General features: G+C 32.8%; 1 protein-coding gene across 1 annotated transcript in view; it reads left to right on the forward strand.

The window, feature by feature from the left end:
• LOC143223968 (kinesin-like protein KIF26B) overlaps positions 1-6,094 on the forward strand; it is a 38,245-nt gene extending 32,151 nt beyond the window's left edge. The window contains exons 5-7 of the mRNA XM_076452438.1: positions 4,050-4,247; positions 5,151-5,294; positions 5,943-6,094. Of these exons, the coding sequence (XP_076308553.1) occupies positions 4,050-4,247; positions 5,151-5,294; positions 5,943-6,094 (494 nt within the window). The remainder of the gene's footprint in view (positions 1-4,049; positions 4,248-5,150; positions 5,295-5,942) is intronic.
• The last annotated feature ends 14,692 nt before the right edge of the window (positions 6,095-20,786 follow it).

Consider the following 20,786-nt stretch of genomic DNA (forward strand, 5'->3'; position numbering starts at 1 on the left):
CTGGTAATACTATAGAGTGAGTTAGTAAGGCTAAAGTTTTGTATCACAGTCCTAGAGTTGTTTCTGTGTTTTTATCTGTACACTTCTGTACTCCTTTACCCTCTTTAACCACGAAATTTGAATTTTGAAACAAAGCGATTGTGCGCGAGGGCAGAAGTAGTTGTTGAATGTGGCACAAAAGTCTTTTCCTGAGCATCAAACTTTTGCTATTGACAGGAAAGACCATGCCCATGCTTTCAGTCCAACCACAGCTCACAGAGAACTGCAGTCATTGATTTTTCGAGCTTTTGCCCGTGTTATTTCTCTGAATTTGAAATTTAATGTACAGGTACAGGAGACGCGGATGACTGAATATCATAGTGGTGACTTGCTTTCTCGAATCCTTAAAACAGAATAGGGAATTCTCGATGGGTAAGTAGACTGTTGCTGCCCATGGGGGCTGAATACCGTTGCTGATCAATGTCACTTACATTAGGAAGAAAGGAAGGTCTGCTGTTTGACAAAGGCTAGGAGCTGAAGCTGTCTCTCCATTAAAATAAGACAGTGAAAGCTCAACAAACGAAATGAAAACCGTGGAGTAGACAAAAGTCTCTCCAAGATGAAGTTAACAAAAGTCTCTCCAAGGTGAAGTAAACAAAAGTCTCTCCAAGGTGAAGTAAATAAAAGTCTCTCCTAGGTGAAGTAAATAAAAGTCTCTCCAAGATATAGTAGACAAAAGTATCTCCAATAAGAAAGGCAGCTATTAAAACCATAAGGGTATTTACTGCATTTCAAGCGGGTTCTCATATTTCTCACACAAATTCGTTGCTTTATGGATCAAGAGCATGATAATATGTCTCTGGGCACCAGCACTCACTGGTACCTATGACATCGTGGGTGTTTGGGACACATTTTCATTGAGCCACTACTGGAAATATTTTGTTTCACCAGCTGCCGATTCTTGTCAGTAAAACAAAACAGATAATTACTATTGCTATATATTAAAAAATGTGAATGGTTAAAAGGCAATGAGACTCATAATTTTCGAATCATTTAGTGGTTATTCATTGACAAGGCTTTGGTTCAACATTTTGTGATAATTGTTTACTTTGCGGCCCCCGCTAGTAAAGCGGTAAGTATACGAATTAACAATGCTAAAATCAGGAGTTCGATTCCCATCTTTGGGCTCAACAGATAGTCCAATGTGGCTTTTCTATAAGAAAAACACAAACACACACAAGCTTACCTTACGTAGTTGAATAGTAGTGGCATATTTGTAGATCAGACAGCATGATACTACGTGATGAACTAGAACAAACGATGTGAGTAAACATAACAAATAGTAACTGTTGACCTGGAATAAAGGTTTGTTTAATTTTCTTGTGGAGGTACTTGAACACTACCTGTGTTAGCCATAATAATGTTGAAGTGATATACAAGACGAAAGATGGGTGGTCATCATCACCCATTAATAACTCTTGGGTTACCCTTTACTAACGAACAGTGATATTAGTCGTCACATTATACGCCCCATGTTTGAAATGGCTAAAATGTTTGAGGACAAATTTTTATCTAGTGAAAATAACTGTTAAAAATTTGAAAGAACCTGTAACTTTGAAGAGCATTGTTATCCTTGCTTTAAGAGCAGTGGGACCCTAGTATGGCCAGGTGGTTAGGGCGCTCGACTCGTAATCTGAGGGTCGCGGATTTGAATTCCAATCATACCGAATATGCCCGCCCTTTTAGCCATGGGGGCATTATAAAGTTACGGTCAATCCTACTATTCATTGGCAAAATAGTAGCCCAAAAGTTGGCGGTGGGTGATGATGACTATCTGCCTTCCCTCTCGTCTTACACTGCTAAATTAAAGCCGGCTAGCACAGATAGACCTCGTGTAACTTTGTGTGAAATTCAAAAAACACAAAACAAACTTGTATTTTGATATTTCCACGTACAGTTTTATACGTATATGGTTATATTTATGTAGAGTTCACACCTTTATGAATATTATGTATAGCATTGTTCACGTATTTTCCCTAACAGATAGCAATGCACAAAATGATATCTTTAAGAAACTGAAGAAAAATTTGGTCAGGATGTTATGAAGTTGAGACATGAAGTAAACTTGTGAAAACTCGCTACTGCATCACCAGATAAAAATAAAGTGTACCCGACATTTCTGTTGAAGCTAGGGATCTAACACCCTTGTTTTTTAAAACTGATATTTCAGGGGCTTGGAGATCTCACTTATCAGATGTTATCATAGATATTGATCAACGTTTCTGTAGTAGACTCAGCACCCATAATGAATGTTTTATATTGTGCCAATATATCCTTTTCACAGTTCCAAACCCTTTGGCACACACTAGTGTATTGTAGAATGCATTTCATGACTACATGTGCACAAATTAAACTCAAAACAACCTGTTTTTCTCATTGTGCGTCGCGTTTTCGTGTTTTAAGCTACATTAAGTGTTGTTATCGAATTCATAATCAATACAACTTTCACGTGAAAACATTTCTGCTCTTTGTTTACCCTCGTTTATTTCCAGGAAAATGTCAGCGTACGTACTGATAATACTCAGAGCCAATAATTAATTATCCAGCACAGCAACTCCCATAACAAAATAGTTATCGCTAATGAAACTTCGACTTACTTTCAAAGTTGTACCATAGATTTGGATGCAAAATATTAATACGCTACCCTATGGCCCGTAAAAAAACACATGTCAAGTATTACTAATCCACCTCATATCTAACTTAAACAAATAATTTTTGCGAAATCAAGCTTGACCCAACAAAGAGGCAGTCAGACATCAGTAAATTCCTTTGTAAACCAATCTAAATTAAGAACATTCTCAAAATGAATTCGCAGTGTATTCATAAAATAATCACCACTTGGTAACACTACTTTCTAACAATGGCTTTTATATCATGTTGCATAACAATAAGCTGTAACTTAATATTGTTGATAGTCCATGCACTGAAAATATAAAATGAAATCTATAAACAACAAAACTGTAAAAAAATAATTGTTGGTTTCTTAATTAGAGAAAATTGTACTTTTTTAATCAAATCATTGGTGATATAACATAAAATAGCTTAATTCAGAAATAATTTAAAATTTAAATTGAATTGATACGTTAACTTTCATGATATATATTTATGTATTTTAGGCTTATTATACACCTATAATGTTTAATGGTAACCCCTTCCGTCACTAAACATGTAATGGGCAGACAGTAATCAAACTATTCTATCTGAATAAATAAATGCGTTTTGGCTTTTATAACTTCTATTTCGAGAAATCAAGCGTGACGTGACACACATTGACTTTTATGTAAGTTAGACCGACAAGTAATATGATATGGGAATATTGGAAAAATGTTGTAGTCTTGGTACATAATTGTCTTATATGTTTAATAAAAGATATTTAAGATTCGTCTAATATAAGATAAGTAATTACGTAATCTCTTTACGCCTTTTTAAGCCTTGCAGAAACGTCCTCGAACCTTTATCGTATTACTGATAATAAGTAGTATAAGTACAACGTCAATTTTTCCACATATGTTTTACATTAATATGTTGATAACTACAGAAAGTATAGCTTTTTTAAAAAAAAAAAAAGTTAAATCGCGTATTATATTAATTTTGATGTCATGAAATGTGCTGTTATTTTGTTGGAGGAGGCACTGTAGACATGTTATCAACTTGTTGGAGGAGGCACTGTAGACAAGTTATCAACTTGTTGGAGGAGGCATTGTAGACATATTATCAACTTGTTGGAGAAGGCACTATAGATATGTTGTTAACTTGTTGGAAAAGGTATTATGGAATATATTATTAACTTGTTGAAGGAAACATCCCAGAACATGTTATTAAATTGTTTGAGAAAGAATTTTGGAACATCTTAATTCGCTAGAGCAGACATTACACAACACGAGAACTCGCCGGAGAAGATATATGGAATGTTTCACGTACGTTAATAGAAAACAGCTCTAGGTTTGCTGAATTCAGTTTTTGATAAAAGTGTTGATGGAGCTAAGTTTTGTATTTTACTTTCTCTGCAGGAAAATCATTTTCTATGCTGGGAAACAGTACTTCGCCACAAAACCTCGGGGTTATGCCTTCTGCTGTCAGTTGGCTGTTTAAGCTGATCGACGAACACAAAGAGAAAACACAGTCCAGGTTTTCTGTGCGTGTCTCAGCTGTTGAAGTGAGTGGACGAGATGAAGTTATCAAAGATCTACTGGCCAACTTTGCCTCAGGTTAAACCCACTTCGTGTCCCTTTTTACTTATGTTTATTCTTTTTATAGCTCCAATAATTTAGCAGTGTATTTAGTAAAATAGGACCATAACTGTTAGCATTTTTGTTATGTGTAAAATAATTGTTTGAACTTCTCGATGCAATTTAATATAGTAAAATCAAACATTTTAGTTAAATATTACAAGTTTATCTGCCAAACAACATCAAACCTTTCATCTCCGATTAGTTATGTAGTTTGCTAAAGAGATACGTTAAATCAACCTTATGTGATTGGGTGTAACATTTATTTGTTGTAGTTTACATCTTTTTTTGAAATATTTTTACTGTAAAAGGAATAAAACAGTACTTGGTAAGTCGATAAAACTCGGTTTACGTTAGAGCCATTCTCAAGAAGACAGACGTTTTTGTCTAAAAATATCCGTAATTCAGAACACATTATTCTCTGAGATAATGTACAACGTGAAGGAAACACTTCCTTCAGAAATGTGTAATTTGAACGTAATATGGAAGAAGATAGTATTAGTGCAAACATCTTAAGAAGTACAGCCCATGAACTCAGTCGATGTACAACACATCTACAAGGTGACAAAAAAGTCTGGAATCATCAGTGCATTTTACAGCATGTGTTCCACGTGAATTCCTTGAAATTTGAAATATATTTGAATTAAAATCAAGATTAACTCGACTTTCTGATACTTTGACAACGCTGTAATCAGTGACGTCTTTCAAATTAAGGAAAGCTGGGAATCACCTAAGATTTCAGACTTTTCGGACATCTTGTATATTGCTCTTATAAATTTAATCATCATTATTTTCCATAGATCTACGGTTTTGTTAATAAATACAGTGCTAATGAATTACATTTCTAATAAAGGCATTGTAACTATTGTATGTTTTTGGTAGGATCTGAAGGCAGTAGCCCCTCTCCGGGGAGGTACTTGCAAGAAGAAGTCTCATTCGGTTCTCACTTGACGGAACTGAGGGCTCCAAACGCTGATAAAGCGGCTTTCCTTCTGGATGCTGCAATCGCAGCTCGCACCGTTCCTGGTAAAGTTTATTATTAATTTTCGTTACGATTTAATAGTGTAGATGTAGCTTAAATTATAAACAAGTATTTAGTAGTTCAAACTGAATATTTCATCGAATATACGAAATCAACATAAAATGACTGAGTTTTTTTTTAAACCATAGACCATGATTCAAACTACATATCCTTACCATCAAAATCCATTTTTTGTTTCACATGCTGCAAAATATATTGGCGTAATCTTCATGTTTACAAACGTGTTTTTGAAATCCATCAAAGTAACAGTGAATACTTCGGGGTAATATGGCACATTTTCTGATTTTAATGAACATGGCAACTCACAAACATAAAATCCTTTAAAATATTCATGTGATATTCGCCATACTTATCAAATGTGTATATCTTAGAAAAACAGAAAAATAAATAAATATCTGATTTTCCAGAAAGAAAGAAATTGATTTTATGTAACAATAAAATTTCCTTACAATGCAAGACCTACACGTCAGTCTTACAATAACATTTCATTTAAGTACTTTATGTTAAATTCTTTTTGAGTTAAGGACAATTGAAACAAAAATTAACATAATCAATCTTTGATTTTATTTGTCATAAAATAATAATAACTTTGAGCAGTACATCACTGTCAAACGTTTTTTATGCTATTTCAGCAACTCCAGAGGATCAACAGAACAGTCACTTCTGCTTTACACTCAATGTATACCAATACAGAGCAGAGAAAGGAAGTCAAGTTGGAGGTATGACAGCTGTAGTTTGTTCTTCATGTCATCCAAAACCTGCTGCTAGTGGTTCTGTTAAATAAGAAAAGTTTCTGATGTACATGACATTGGAAGTCCTTCCTAAAAATTATAGTCTTGAAATACTCAGTAGTTGGTAAACATATCCTATTTAAACAAGAATTTCTCACGAACTGTTGCTCCCTCTCCTAGTGACACAGTGGTCTTGGAATTTATAACTCTAGAATCTGTATTTCGTTACCCGTGTTGGGTATAGAACAAACAGCCCACTGGATAGCGTTGTGCTTAAATACAAACAAACACAAACTGTTAATCTAGCTTAGAGCGTTAATTTAAACACGACAGTTACAAGAAACATACGACAGTTACATTATACAAGCAGTAAACACGACAACTACAAAAAAAATACTAAGGTCGTACTACACATTCAATAAACACGACAGTTACAAGAAACATACGATGGTTGTATTACACATTCAATAAACACGACAGTTACAAGAAACATACGATGGTTGTATTACACATTCAATAAACACGACAGTTACAAGAAACATACTATGGTAGTACTACACATTTAATAAACACGACAGTTACAAGAAACATTTTACGGTTGAACTACATTTTCAATAAACACGACTGTTACAAGAAACATACTACGGTTGTACTACACATCCAATTAACACGACAGTTACTAGAAACATACGATGGTTGTATTACACATTCAATAAACACGACAGTTACAAGAAACATACTACGGTTCTACTACAAATTCAATAAACACCACAGTCACAAGAAACATACTACGGTTCTACTACAAATTCAATAAACAACACAGTTACAAGAAACATACGATGGCTGTATTATACAATCAGTAAACAAGACAGTTACAAGAAATAGGATGGTTTAATTAATCAATCAGTAAACACGATAGTTACAATCAACATAATACGGTTGTACTACACATTCAATAAACACGACAGTTACAAGAAACATACTACGGTTGTACTACATATCCAATACACAAGACAGTTACAAGAAACATCCGACGGTTCTATTACACATTCAATAAACACGACAGTTACAAGAACCATACGATGATTGTATTACACATTCAATAAATATAACAATTACAAAAAACAAAGGATGGTTGTATTAATCAATCAGTAAACACGACAGTTACAATGAACATACTACGGTCGCATTACACATTCAATAAACACAACAGTTACAAAAACATACGATGGTTGTATTACACATTCAATAAATATAACAGTTACAAGAAACATAAGAAGGTTGCATTAATCAATCAGTACACACGATAGTTACAATGAACATAATATAGTTGTACTACACATTCAATAAACCCGACAGTTACAAGAACCATACAATGGTTGTATTAATTAATCAGTAAACACGACAGTTACAATGAACATACGATGGTTGTATTATATAATCAGTAAACACAACAGTTACAAGAAACATACGAAGCCTCTATTATACAATCAGTAAACACGACAGTTAAAAGAAACATACGATGGTTGTATTATACATTCAATAAACACGACAGTTACAAAAACATACAATGGTTGTATTACACATTCAATAAACACGACAGTTACAAGAAACATACGATGGCTGTATTATACAATCTGTAAACACGACAGTTACAAGAAACATAGGATAGTTCTATTAATCAATCAGTGAACACGACAGTTACAATGAACATACTACGGTTGTACTACACATTCAATAAACACGACAGATACAAGAAACATACTACGGTTGTATTACACATTCAATAAACACGACAGTTACAAGAAACATACTACGTTTGTTATACACAATTCATAAACACGACTGTTACAAGAAACATTTTACGGTTCTACTACACATTCAATAAACACAACTGTTAAAAGAAGCATATTACGGTTGTAGTACACATTCAATAAACACGACAGTTACAAGAAACATACTATGGTTGAGCTACACATGCAATAAACACGACAGTTACAAGAACCATACGATGTTTGTATTATACATTCAATAAACTTGACAGTTACAAAAACATACGATGATTGTATTACACATTCAATAAATATGACAGTTACAAGAAGAATAGGATGATTTTTTTAATCAATCAGTAACCACGACAGTTACAATGAACATACTAAGGTCATACTACACATTCAATAAACACTACAGTTACAAAAACATACGATGGTTGTATTACACATTCAATAATTATAACAGTTACAAGAAATATAAGAAGGTTGTATTAATCAATCAGTACACACGATAGTTACAATGAACATAATACGGTTGTACAACACATTCAATAAATACGACAGTTATAAGAAACATATTACGGTTGTACTACATATCCAATACACAAGACAGTTACAAGAAACATCCGATGGTTCTATTACACATTCAATAAACACGACAGTTATAAGAAACATACTACCTTTGTTATACACAATTAATAAACACGACAGTTACAAGAAACATACAATGGTTGTATTACACATTCAATAAACACGACAGTTACAAGAGACATACGATGGTTGTATTATAAAATCAGTTATAACGACAGTTATAAGAAACATAGGGTTGTTGTATTAATCAATCAGTAAAACGATATTTACAATAAACCTTCTACGGTTTAACTACACATTCAATAAACACGACAGTTACAAGAAACATACTATGGTTCTACTACACATTCAATACACAAGACAGTTACAAGAAACATACTACGGTTGTATTGCACATTCAATAAACACGACAGTTACAAAAAACATACAATGGCTGTATTATACAATCAGTAAACATGACAGTTACAAGAAATAGAATGGTTGTATTAATCAATCAGTAAACACGACGTTAGATAGGAACATATAACTTTTGTACTACGCATTCAATAAACACAACAATTACAAGAAACATAGGATGGTTGTTTTAATCAATCACTAAACACGATAGTTACAATAAACATACTACGGTTGTACTACACATTCAATAAACACGACAGTTACAAGAAACAACCGACAGTTGTATTACACATTCAATAATCACGACAGTTACAAGAAACATACTACGGTTGTACTACCCATTCAATAAACACGACTGTTACAAGAAACATATTACGGTTGTACTACACATTCAATAAACACGACAGTTACAAGAAACATATTACGGTTGTACTACACATTCAATGAACACGACAGTTACAAGAAACATACGACGGTTGTACTACACATTCAATAAACACGACTGTTACAAGAAACATTTTACGGTTGTACTACACATTCAATAAACACGACAGTTACAAGAAACATATTACGGTTGTACTACACATTCAATGAACACGACAGTTACAAAAACATACAATGGTTTTATTACACATTCAATAAACACGACAGTTACAAGAAACATACGATGGCTGTATTATACAATCAGTAAACACGACAGTTACAAGGAACATACTACGGTTGTACTACACATTCAATAAACACCACTATTACAAGAAATATATTACGGTTGTACTCCACATTCAATAAACACGACAGTTACAAGAACTATACGATGGTTGTATTATACATTCAATAAATATGACAGTTACAAGAAACATAGGATGGTTGTTTTAATCAATCAGTAAACAGCACTTTACAATAAACATACGATGGTTGTATTATACAATCAGTAAACACAACAGTTACAAGAAACATACGATGGCTGTATTAATCAATTAGTAAACACGACAGTTAAGAGAAACATACTACGGTTTTACTTCACATTGAATAAACACGACAGTTAAGAGAAACATACTACGGTTGTACTACACATTCAATAAAGACTAAAGTTACAAGAAACATACGATGATTCTATTACACATTTAATAAACACGACAGTTACAAGAAACATACCATGGCTGTATTATACAATCAGTAAACACGACAGTTACAAGAAACATAGGATGGTTGTACTACACATTCAATACACAAGACAGTTACAAGAATCATATTACAGTTTGTCTACACATTGAATAAACACGACAGTTACAAGAAACATTTTACGGTTGTACTACACATTCAATAAACACGACTGTTACAAGAAACATATTACGGTTGTACTACACATTCAATAAACAAGACAGTTACAAAAACATACAATGGTTTTATTACACATTCAATAAACACGACAGCTACAAGAAACATACGATGGCTGTATTATACAATCAGTAAACACGACAGTTACAAGAAACACATTACGGCTGTACTACACATTCAATAAACACGATTGTTACAAGAAACATACTACGGTTGTATTACATATCCAATACACAAGACAGTTACAACAAATATCCAATGGTTGTATTACACATTCAATAAACACGACAGTTACAAGAACCATAGGATGGTTGTATTAATCAGTTAGTAAACACGACAGTTACAATGAACATACGATTGTTGTATTATACAATCATTAAAACAACAGTTACAAGAAACATACGATAGCTGTATTATACAATCAGTAAACACGACAGTTACAAGAAACATTGGATGGTTGTATTAATCAATTAGTAAACACGACAGTTACAAGAATCATTCTACGGTCGTACTACACATTCAATAAACACGACCGTTACAAAAACATACGATGATTGTATTACACATTCAAAAATATGTCAGTTACAAGAAACATAAGAAGGATGTATTAATCAATCAGTAAACACAACAGTTACAAGGAACATACTACGGTTGTACTGCACATTCAATAAACACCGCTGTTACAAGAAATATATTACGGTTGTACTTCACATTCAATAAACACGACAGATACAAGAACTATAGGATGGTTGTATTAATCAATCAGTAAACACGACAGTTACAAGAAACATACGATGGCTGTATTATACAATCAGTAAAGACGACAATTACAAGAGACATAAGATGGTTGTATTAATCAATTAATAAACACAACTGTTAAAAGAAAGATACTACGGTTGTACTACACATTCAATAAACACGACAGTTATAAGAAACATACTACGGTTGTACTACACATTCAATAAATACGACATTTACAAGAAACATACTACGTTTGTACAACACATTCAATAAACACAACAGTTACAAGAAACATACGATGGGTGTATTACACATTTAATAAACACGACAGTTACAAGAAACATACCATGGCTTTATTATACAATCAGTAAACACGACAGTTAGAAGAAACATATTACGGTTGTACTACACATTGAATAAACACGACAGTTACAAGAAACATATTACGGTTGTACTACACATTCAATGAACACGACAGTTACAAAAACATACAATGGTTTTATTACACATTCAATAAACACGACAGTTACAAGAAACATACGATGGCTGTATTATACAATCAGTAAACACGAAAGTTACAAGGAACATACTACGGTTGTACTACACATTCAATAAACACCACTGTTACAAGAAATATATTACGGTTGTACTCCACATTCAATAAACACGACAGTTACAAGAACCATACGATGGTTGTATTACACATTCAATAAACACGACAGTTACAAGAAACATACCATGGCTGTATTATACAATCAGTAAACACGACAGTTAGAAGAAACATATTACGGTTGTACTACACATTGAATAAACACGACTGTTACAAGAAACATTTTACGGTTGTACTACACATTCAATAAACACGACTGTCACAAGAAACATTTTGCGGTTGTACTACACATTCAGTAAACACGACAGATACAAGAAATATATTAGGGTTGTACTACACATTCAATAAACACGACTGTCACAAGAAACATTACGGTTGTACTACACATTCAATAAACACGACAGTTACAAAAACATACAATGGTTGTACAACACATTCAATAAACACGACAGTTACAAGAAACATATTACGGTTGTACTACATATCCAATACACAAGACAGTTACAAGAAATATCCGATGGTTGTATAACACATTCAATAAACACGACAATTACAAGAACTATAGGATGGTTGTATTAATCAATCAGTAAACACGACAGTTACAAAGAACATATGATTGTTGTATTATACAATCAGTAAACCCAACAGTTACAAGAAACATACGATAGGTGTATTATACAATCAGTAAACACGACAGTTACAAGAAACATTCTACGGTCGTACTACACATTCAATAAACACAAACGTTACAAAAACATTCGATGGTTGTATTACACATTCAATAAATATGACAGTTACAAGAAACATAAAAAGGTTGTATTAATCAATCAGTAAACACGACGTTTAATAGGAACATATAACTTTTGTACTACACATTCAATAAACACGACAGTTACAATAAACATACTACGGTTGTACTACACATTCAATAAACACGACAGTTACAAGAAACATCCGACAGTTGTATTACACATTCAATAATCACGACAGTTACAAGAAACATACTACGGTTGTACTCCACATTCAATAAACACGACAGTTACAAAAACATACGTTGGTTGTATTACACATTCAATAAAGACTAAAGTTACAAGAAACATAAGAAAGTTGTATTAATCAATCAGTAAACTCAACAGATACAAGGAACATACTACGGTTGTACTACACATTCAATAAACACCACTGTTAGAAGAAATATATTACGGTTCTACTCCACATTCAATAAACACGACAGTTACAAGAACCATACGATGGTTGTATTATACATTCAATAAATATGACTGTTACAAGAAACATATGATGGTTGTATTAATCAATCAGTAAACAGGACAGTTACAATAAACATACGATGGTTGTATTATACAGTCAGTAAACACAACAGTTACAAGAAACATACGATGGCTGTATTATACAATTAGTAAACGCGAAAATTACAGGAGACATAGGATGGTTGTATTAATCAATTAGTAAACACAACAGTTAAGAGAAACATACTACGGTTTTACTTCAGATTAAATAAACACGACAGTTAAGAGAAACATACTTCGGTTGTACTACACATTCAATAAACACTAAAGTTACAAGAAACATACTACGTTTGTACTACACATTCAATGAACACGACAGTTACAAGAAACATACGATGATTCTATTACACACTTAATAAACACGACAGTTACAAGAAACATACCATGGCTGTATTATACAATCAGTAAACACGACAGTTACAAAAAACATAGGATGGTTGTACTACACATTCAATACAGAAGACAGTTACAAGAAATATATTACGGTTTGTCTACACATTGAATAAACACGACAGTTACAAGAAACATTTTACGCTTGTACTCCACATTCAATAAACACGACAGTTAGAAGAAATATACGATGGCTGTATTATACAATCAGTAAACACGACAGTTACAAGGAACATACTACGGTTGTACTCCATATTCAATAAACACGACAGTTACAAGAAACATACTAAGGTTGTACTGCATATCCAATACACAAGACAGTTACAAGAACTAACTAAACTAACGTGACAGGGGTTCAGTTTAGAGAGAAAGAAATCAGAAGAGTTCTCTCTCCAACTGGGGTGTTCAGGAACTTTGTAGTTCCTCTTCGTCCCCTTTCGTGGATTGTTATTAAGATTAAGTGGTGGTTTTTTATTATTATTTTAATAAATTAATTATCGTTATTATTTTTGACTTTTTGGGTGGAGAATGTCTCACTAAATGTTCTTTTGGGTGGAGGCAAAGGCAGCAGAGGAAAGAAAGGCCGGACCTGTCCCGAAATGAAAAAGTTGGGCAGATGTGAACATGAACGTAATTCATTCAAATTCAGATCAAATCAAACGGCCCGAGTCTGGGTCTGGCAAAAAGGTTGCCTAGGCTGGGATCTAGAAATCCAATGCCTGAAGAATTTGATGTGGGGGGAAACGGGAGTGCCCCGAGAAAACCCACTTTCACACGACAGGCGCCGAAAGTTTTGCCTGTCGTGTGCCCTGTACCAGTTACAAAAAACATCCGACGGTTGTATTACACCTTCAATAAACACGACAGTTACAAAAACATACGATAATTGTATTACACATTCAATAAATATGACAGTTACAAGAAACATAGAATGATTGTATTAATCAATCAGTACTCACGATAGTTACAATGAACATAATACGGTTGTACTACTCATTGAATAAATACGACAATTATAAGAAACATATTAAGGTTGTACTACATATCCAATAAATAAGAAACTTACAAGAAACATACAATGGTTGTATTACACATTCAATAAACACGACAGTAACAAGAGATATACGATGGCTGTATTATACAATCAGTTATAACGACAGTTACAAGTAACATAGGATGGTTGATTTAATCAATTAGTAAACACGATAGTTACAATGAACATACTACGTTTGTTATACACAATTAATAAACACGACTGTTACAAGAAACATATTACGGTTGTACTACACATTCAATAAACACAACAGTTACAAGAAACATACGATGGCTGTATTATACAATTAGTAAACGCGAAAATTACAGGAGACATAGGATGATTATATTAATCAATTAGTAAACACAACAGTTAAGAGAAACATACTACGGTTGTACTACACATTCAATAAAGATTAAAGTTACAAGAAACATACTACGTTTGTACTACACATTCAATGAACACGACAGTTACAAGAAACATACCATGGCTGTATTATACAATCAGTAAACACGACAGTTACAAAAACATACCATGGCTGTATTATACAATCAGTAAACACGACAGTTAGAAGAAACATATTACGGTTGTACTACACATTGAATAAACACGACAGTTACAAGAAACAATTTACGGTTGTACTACACATTCAATAAACACGACTGTTACAAGAAACATTTTACGGTTGTACTACACATTCAATAAACACGACTGTCACAAGAAACATTTTACGGTTGTACTACACATTCAGTAAACACGACAGATACAAAAACATACAATGGTTGTACTACACATTCAATAAACACGACTATCACAAGAAACATACGATGGCTGTATTATACAATCAGTAAACAAGACAGTTACAAAAACATACGATGATTGTATTACACATTCATTAAATATAACAGTTACTAAAAACATAGGATGGTTCTATTAATCAATCAGTAAACACGACAGTTACAATGAACATACTACGATCATACTACACATTAAATAAACACTACAGTTACAAAAACATACGTTGGTTGTATTACACATTTAATAAATATAACAGTTACAAGAATCATAAAAAGGTTGTATTATTCAATCAGTACACACGATAGTTACAATGAACATAATACGGTTGTACAACACATTCAATAAATACGACAGTTATAAGAAACATATTACGGTTGTACTACATATCCAATACACAAGACAGTTACAAGAAACATCCGATGGTTCTATTACACATTCAATAAACACGACAGTTATAAGAAACATACTACCTTTGTTATACACAATTAATAAACACGACAGTTACAAGAAACATACAATGGTTGTATTACACATTCAATAAACACGACAGTTACAAGAGACATACGATGGTTGTATTATAAAATCAGTTATAACGACAGTTATAAGAAACATAGGGTTGTTGTATCAATCAATCAGTAAAACGATATTTACAATAAACCTTCTACGGTATAACTACACATTCAATAAACACGACAGTTACAAGAAACATACTATGGTTCTACTACACATTCAATACACAAGACAGTTACATGAAACATACTACGGTTGTATTGCACATTCAATAAACACGACAGTTACAAAAAACATACAATGGCTGTATTATACAATCAGTAAACATGACAGTTACAAGAAATAGAATGGTTGTATTAATCAATCAGTAAACAGGACGTTAGATAGGAACATATAACTTTTGTACTACGCATTCAATAAACACAACAATTACAAGAAACATAGGATGGTTGTTTTAATCAATCACTAAACACGATAGTTACAATAAACATACTACGGTTGTACTACACATTCAATAAACACGACAGTTACAAGAAACAACCGACAGTTGTATTACACATTCAATAATCACGACAGTTACAAGAAACATACTACGGTTGTACTACCCATTCAATAAACACGACTGTTACAAGAAACATATTACGGTTGTACTACACATTCAATAAACACGACAGTTACAAAAACATACAATGGTTGTAATAAACATTCAATAAACACAACAGTTACAAGAAACATGCGATGGCTGTATTATACAATCAGGAAACACGAGAGTTACAATGAACATTCTACGGTTGTACTACACATTCAATAAACACCACTGTTACAAGAAATATATTACGGTTGTACTCCACATTCAATAAACACGACAGTTACAAGAACCATACGATGGTTGTATTACACATTCAATAAACACGACAGTTACAAGAAACATACCATGGCTGTATTATACAATCAGTAAACACGACAGTTAGAAGAAACATATTACGGTTCTACTACACATTGAATAAACACGACAGTTACAAGAAACATTTTACGGTTGTACTACACATTCAATAAACACGACTGTTTCAAGAAACATTTTACGGTTGTACTACACATTCAATAAACACGACTGTCACAAGAAACATTTTGCGGTTGTACTACACATTCAGTAAACACGACAGATACAAGAAATATATTAGGGTTGTACTACACATTCAATAAACACGACTGTCACAAGAAACATATTACGGTTGTACTACACATTCAATAAACACGACAGTTACAAAAACATACAATGGTTGTACAACACATTCAATAAACACGACAGTTACAAGAAACATACGATGGCTGTATTATACAGTCAGTAAACAAGACAGTTACAAGAAATAGGATGGTTGAATTAATAGATCAGTAAACATGATAGTTACAATGAACATAATACGGTTGTACTACACATTCAATAAACACGACAGTTACAAGAAACATATTACGGTTGTACTACATATCCAATACACAAGACAGTTACAAGAAATATCCGATGGTTGTATTACACATTCAATAAACACGACAATTACAAGAACTATAGGATGGTTGTATTAATCAATCAGTAAACACGACAGTTACAAAGAACATATGATTGTTGTATTATACAATCAGTAAACCCAACAGTTACAAGAAACATACGATAGGTGTATTATACAATCAGTAAACACGACAGTTACAAGAAACATTCTACGGTCGTACTACACATTCAATAAACACAAACGTTACAAAAACATTCGATGGTTGTATTACACATTCAATAAATATGACAGTTACAAGAAACATAAAAAGGTTGTATTAATCAATCAGTAAACACGACGTTTAATAGGAACATATAACTTTTGTACTACACATTTAATAAACACGACAGTTACAATAAACATACTACGGTTGTACTACACATTCAATAAACACGACAGTTACAAGAAACATCCGACAGTTGTATTACACATTCAATAATCACGACAGTTACAAGAAACATACTACGGTTGTACTACACATTCAATAAACACGACAGTTACAAAAACATACGTTGGTTGTATTACACATTCAATAAAGACTAAAGTTACAAGAAACATAAGAAAGTTGTATTAATCAATCAGTAAACTCAACAGATACAAGGAACATACTACGGTTGTACTACACATTCAATAAACACCACTGTTAGAAGAAATATATTACGGTTCTACTCCACATTCAATAAACACGACAGTTACAAGAACCATACGATGGTTGTATTATACATTCAATAAATATGACTGTTACAAGAAACATATGATGGTTGTATTAATCAATCAGTAAACAGGACAGTTACAATAAACATACGATGGTTGTATTATACAGTCAGTAAACACAACAGTTACAAGAAACATACGATGGCTGTATTATACAATTAGTAAACGCGAAAATTACAGGAGACATAGGATGGTTGTATTAATCAATTAGTAAACACAACAGTTAAGAGAAACATACTACGGTTTTACTTCAGATTAAATAAACACGACAGTTAAGAGAAACATACTTCGGTTGTACTACACATTCAATAAACACTAAAGTTACAAGAAACATACTACGTTTGTACTACACATTCAATGAACACGACAGTTACAAGAAACATACGATGATTCTATTACACACTTAATAAACACGACAGTTACAAGAAACATACCATGGCTGTATTATACAATCAGTAAACACGACAGTTACAAAAAACATAGGATGGTTGTACTACACATTCAATACAGAAGACAGTTACAAGAAATATATTACGGTTTGTCTACACATTGAATAAACACGACAGTTACAAGAAACATTTTACGCTTGTACTGCACATTCAATAAACACGACAGTTAGAAGAAATATACGATGGCTGTATTATACAATCAGTACACACGATAGTTACAATGAACATAATACGGTTCTACAACACATTCAATAAATACGACAGTTATAAGAAACATATTACGGTTGTACTACATATCCAATACACAAGACAGTTACAAGAAACATCCGATGGTTCTATTACACATTCAATAAACACGACAGTTATAAGAAACATACTTCCTTTGTTATACACAATTAATAAACACGACAGTTACAAGAAACATACAATGGTTGTATTACACATTCAATAAACACGACAGTTACAAGAGACATACGATGGTTGTATTATAAAATCAGTTATAACGACAGTTATAAGAAACATAGGGTTGTTGTATCAATCAATCAGTAAAACGATATTTACAATAAACCTTCTACGGTTTAACTACACATTCAATAAACACGACAGTTACAAGAAACATACTATGGTTCTACTACACATTCAATACACAAGACAGTTACATGAAACATACTACGGTTGTATTGCACATTCAGTAAACACGACAGTTACAAAAAACATACAATGGCTGTATTATACAATCAGTAAACATGACAGTTACAAGAAATAGAATGGTTGTATTAATCAATCAGTAAACACGACGTTACATAGGAACATATAACTTTTGTACTACGCATTCAATAAACACAACAATTACAAGAAACATAGGATGGTTGTTTTAATCAATCACTAAACACGATAGTTACAATAAACATACTACGGTTGTACTACACATTCAATAAACACGACAGTTACAAGAAACAACCGACAGTTGTATTACACATTCAATAATCACGACAGTTACAAAAAACATACTACGGTTGTACTACCCATTCAATAAACACGACTGTTACAAGAAACATATTACGGTTGTACTACACATTCAATAAACACGACAGTTACAAAAACATACAATGGTTGTAATAAACATTCAATAAACACAACAGTTACAAGAAACATGCGATGGCTGTATTATACAATCAGGAAACACGAGAGTTACAATGAACATTCTACGGTTGTACTACACATTTAATAAACACGACAGTTACAAGAAACATACTACGGCTGTACTACACATTCAATAAACACGACAGTTACAAGAAACATACGACGGTTGTACTACACATTCAATAAACACGACTGTTACAAGAAACATTTTACGGTTGTACTACACATTCAATAAACACGACAGTTACAACAAACATATTACGGTTGTACTACACATTCAATGAACACGAAAGTTACAAAAACATACAATGGTTTTATTACACATTCAATAAACACGACAGTTACAAGAAACATACGATGGCTGTATTATACAATCAGTAAACACGACAGTTACAAGGAACATACTACGGTTGTACTACACATTCAATAAACACCACTATTACAAGAAATATATTACGGTTGTACTCCACATTCAATAAACACGACAGTTACAAGAACTATACGATGGTTGTATTATACATTCAATAAATATGACAGTTACAAGAAACATAGGATGGTTGTTTTAATCAATCAGTAAACAGGACTTTACAATAAACATACGATGGTTGTATTATACAATCAGTAAACACAACAGTTACAAGAAACATACGATGGCTCTATTAATCAATTAGTAAACACGACAGTTAAGAGAAACATACTACGGTTTTACTTCACATTGAATAAACACGACAGTTAAGAGAAACATACTACGGTTGTACTACACATTCAATAAAGACTAAAGTTACAAGAAACATACTACGTTTGTACTACACATTCAATGATCACGACAGTTACAAGAAACATACGATGATTCTATTACACATTTAATAAACACCACAGTTACAAGAAACATACCATGGCTGTATTATACAATCAGTAAACACGACAGTTACAAGAAACATAGGATGGTTGTACTACACATTCAATACACAAGACAGTTACAAGAATCATATTACAGTTTGTCTACACATTGAATAAACACGACAGTTACAAGAAACATTTTACGGTTGTACTACACATTCAATAAACACGACTGTTACAAGAAACATATTACGGTTGTACTACACATTCAATAAACAAGACAGTTACAAAAACATACAATGGTTTTATTACACATTCAATAAACACGACAGCTACAAGAAACATACGATGGCTGTATTATACAATCAGTAAACACGACAGTTACAGGAAACATATTACGGATGTACTACACATTCAATAAACACGATTGTTACAAGAAACATACTTCGGTTGTATTTCATATCCAATACACAAGACAGTTACAACAAATATCCAATGGTTGTATTACACATTCAACAAACACGACAGTTACAAGAACCATAGGATGGTTGTATTAATCAATTAGTAAA

Source organism: Tachypleus tridentatus, chromosome 8, assembly GCF_004210375.1.
Source record: "Tachypleus tridentatus isolate NWPU-2018 chromosome 8, ASM421037v1, whole genome shotgun sequence".
Taxonomy (NCBI): Eukaryota; Metazoa; Arthropoda; class Merostomata; order Xiphosura; family Limulidae; genus Tachypleus; species Tachypleus tridentatus.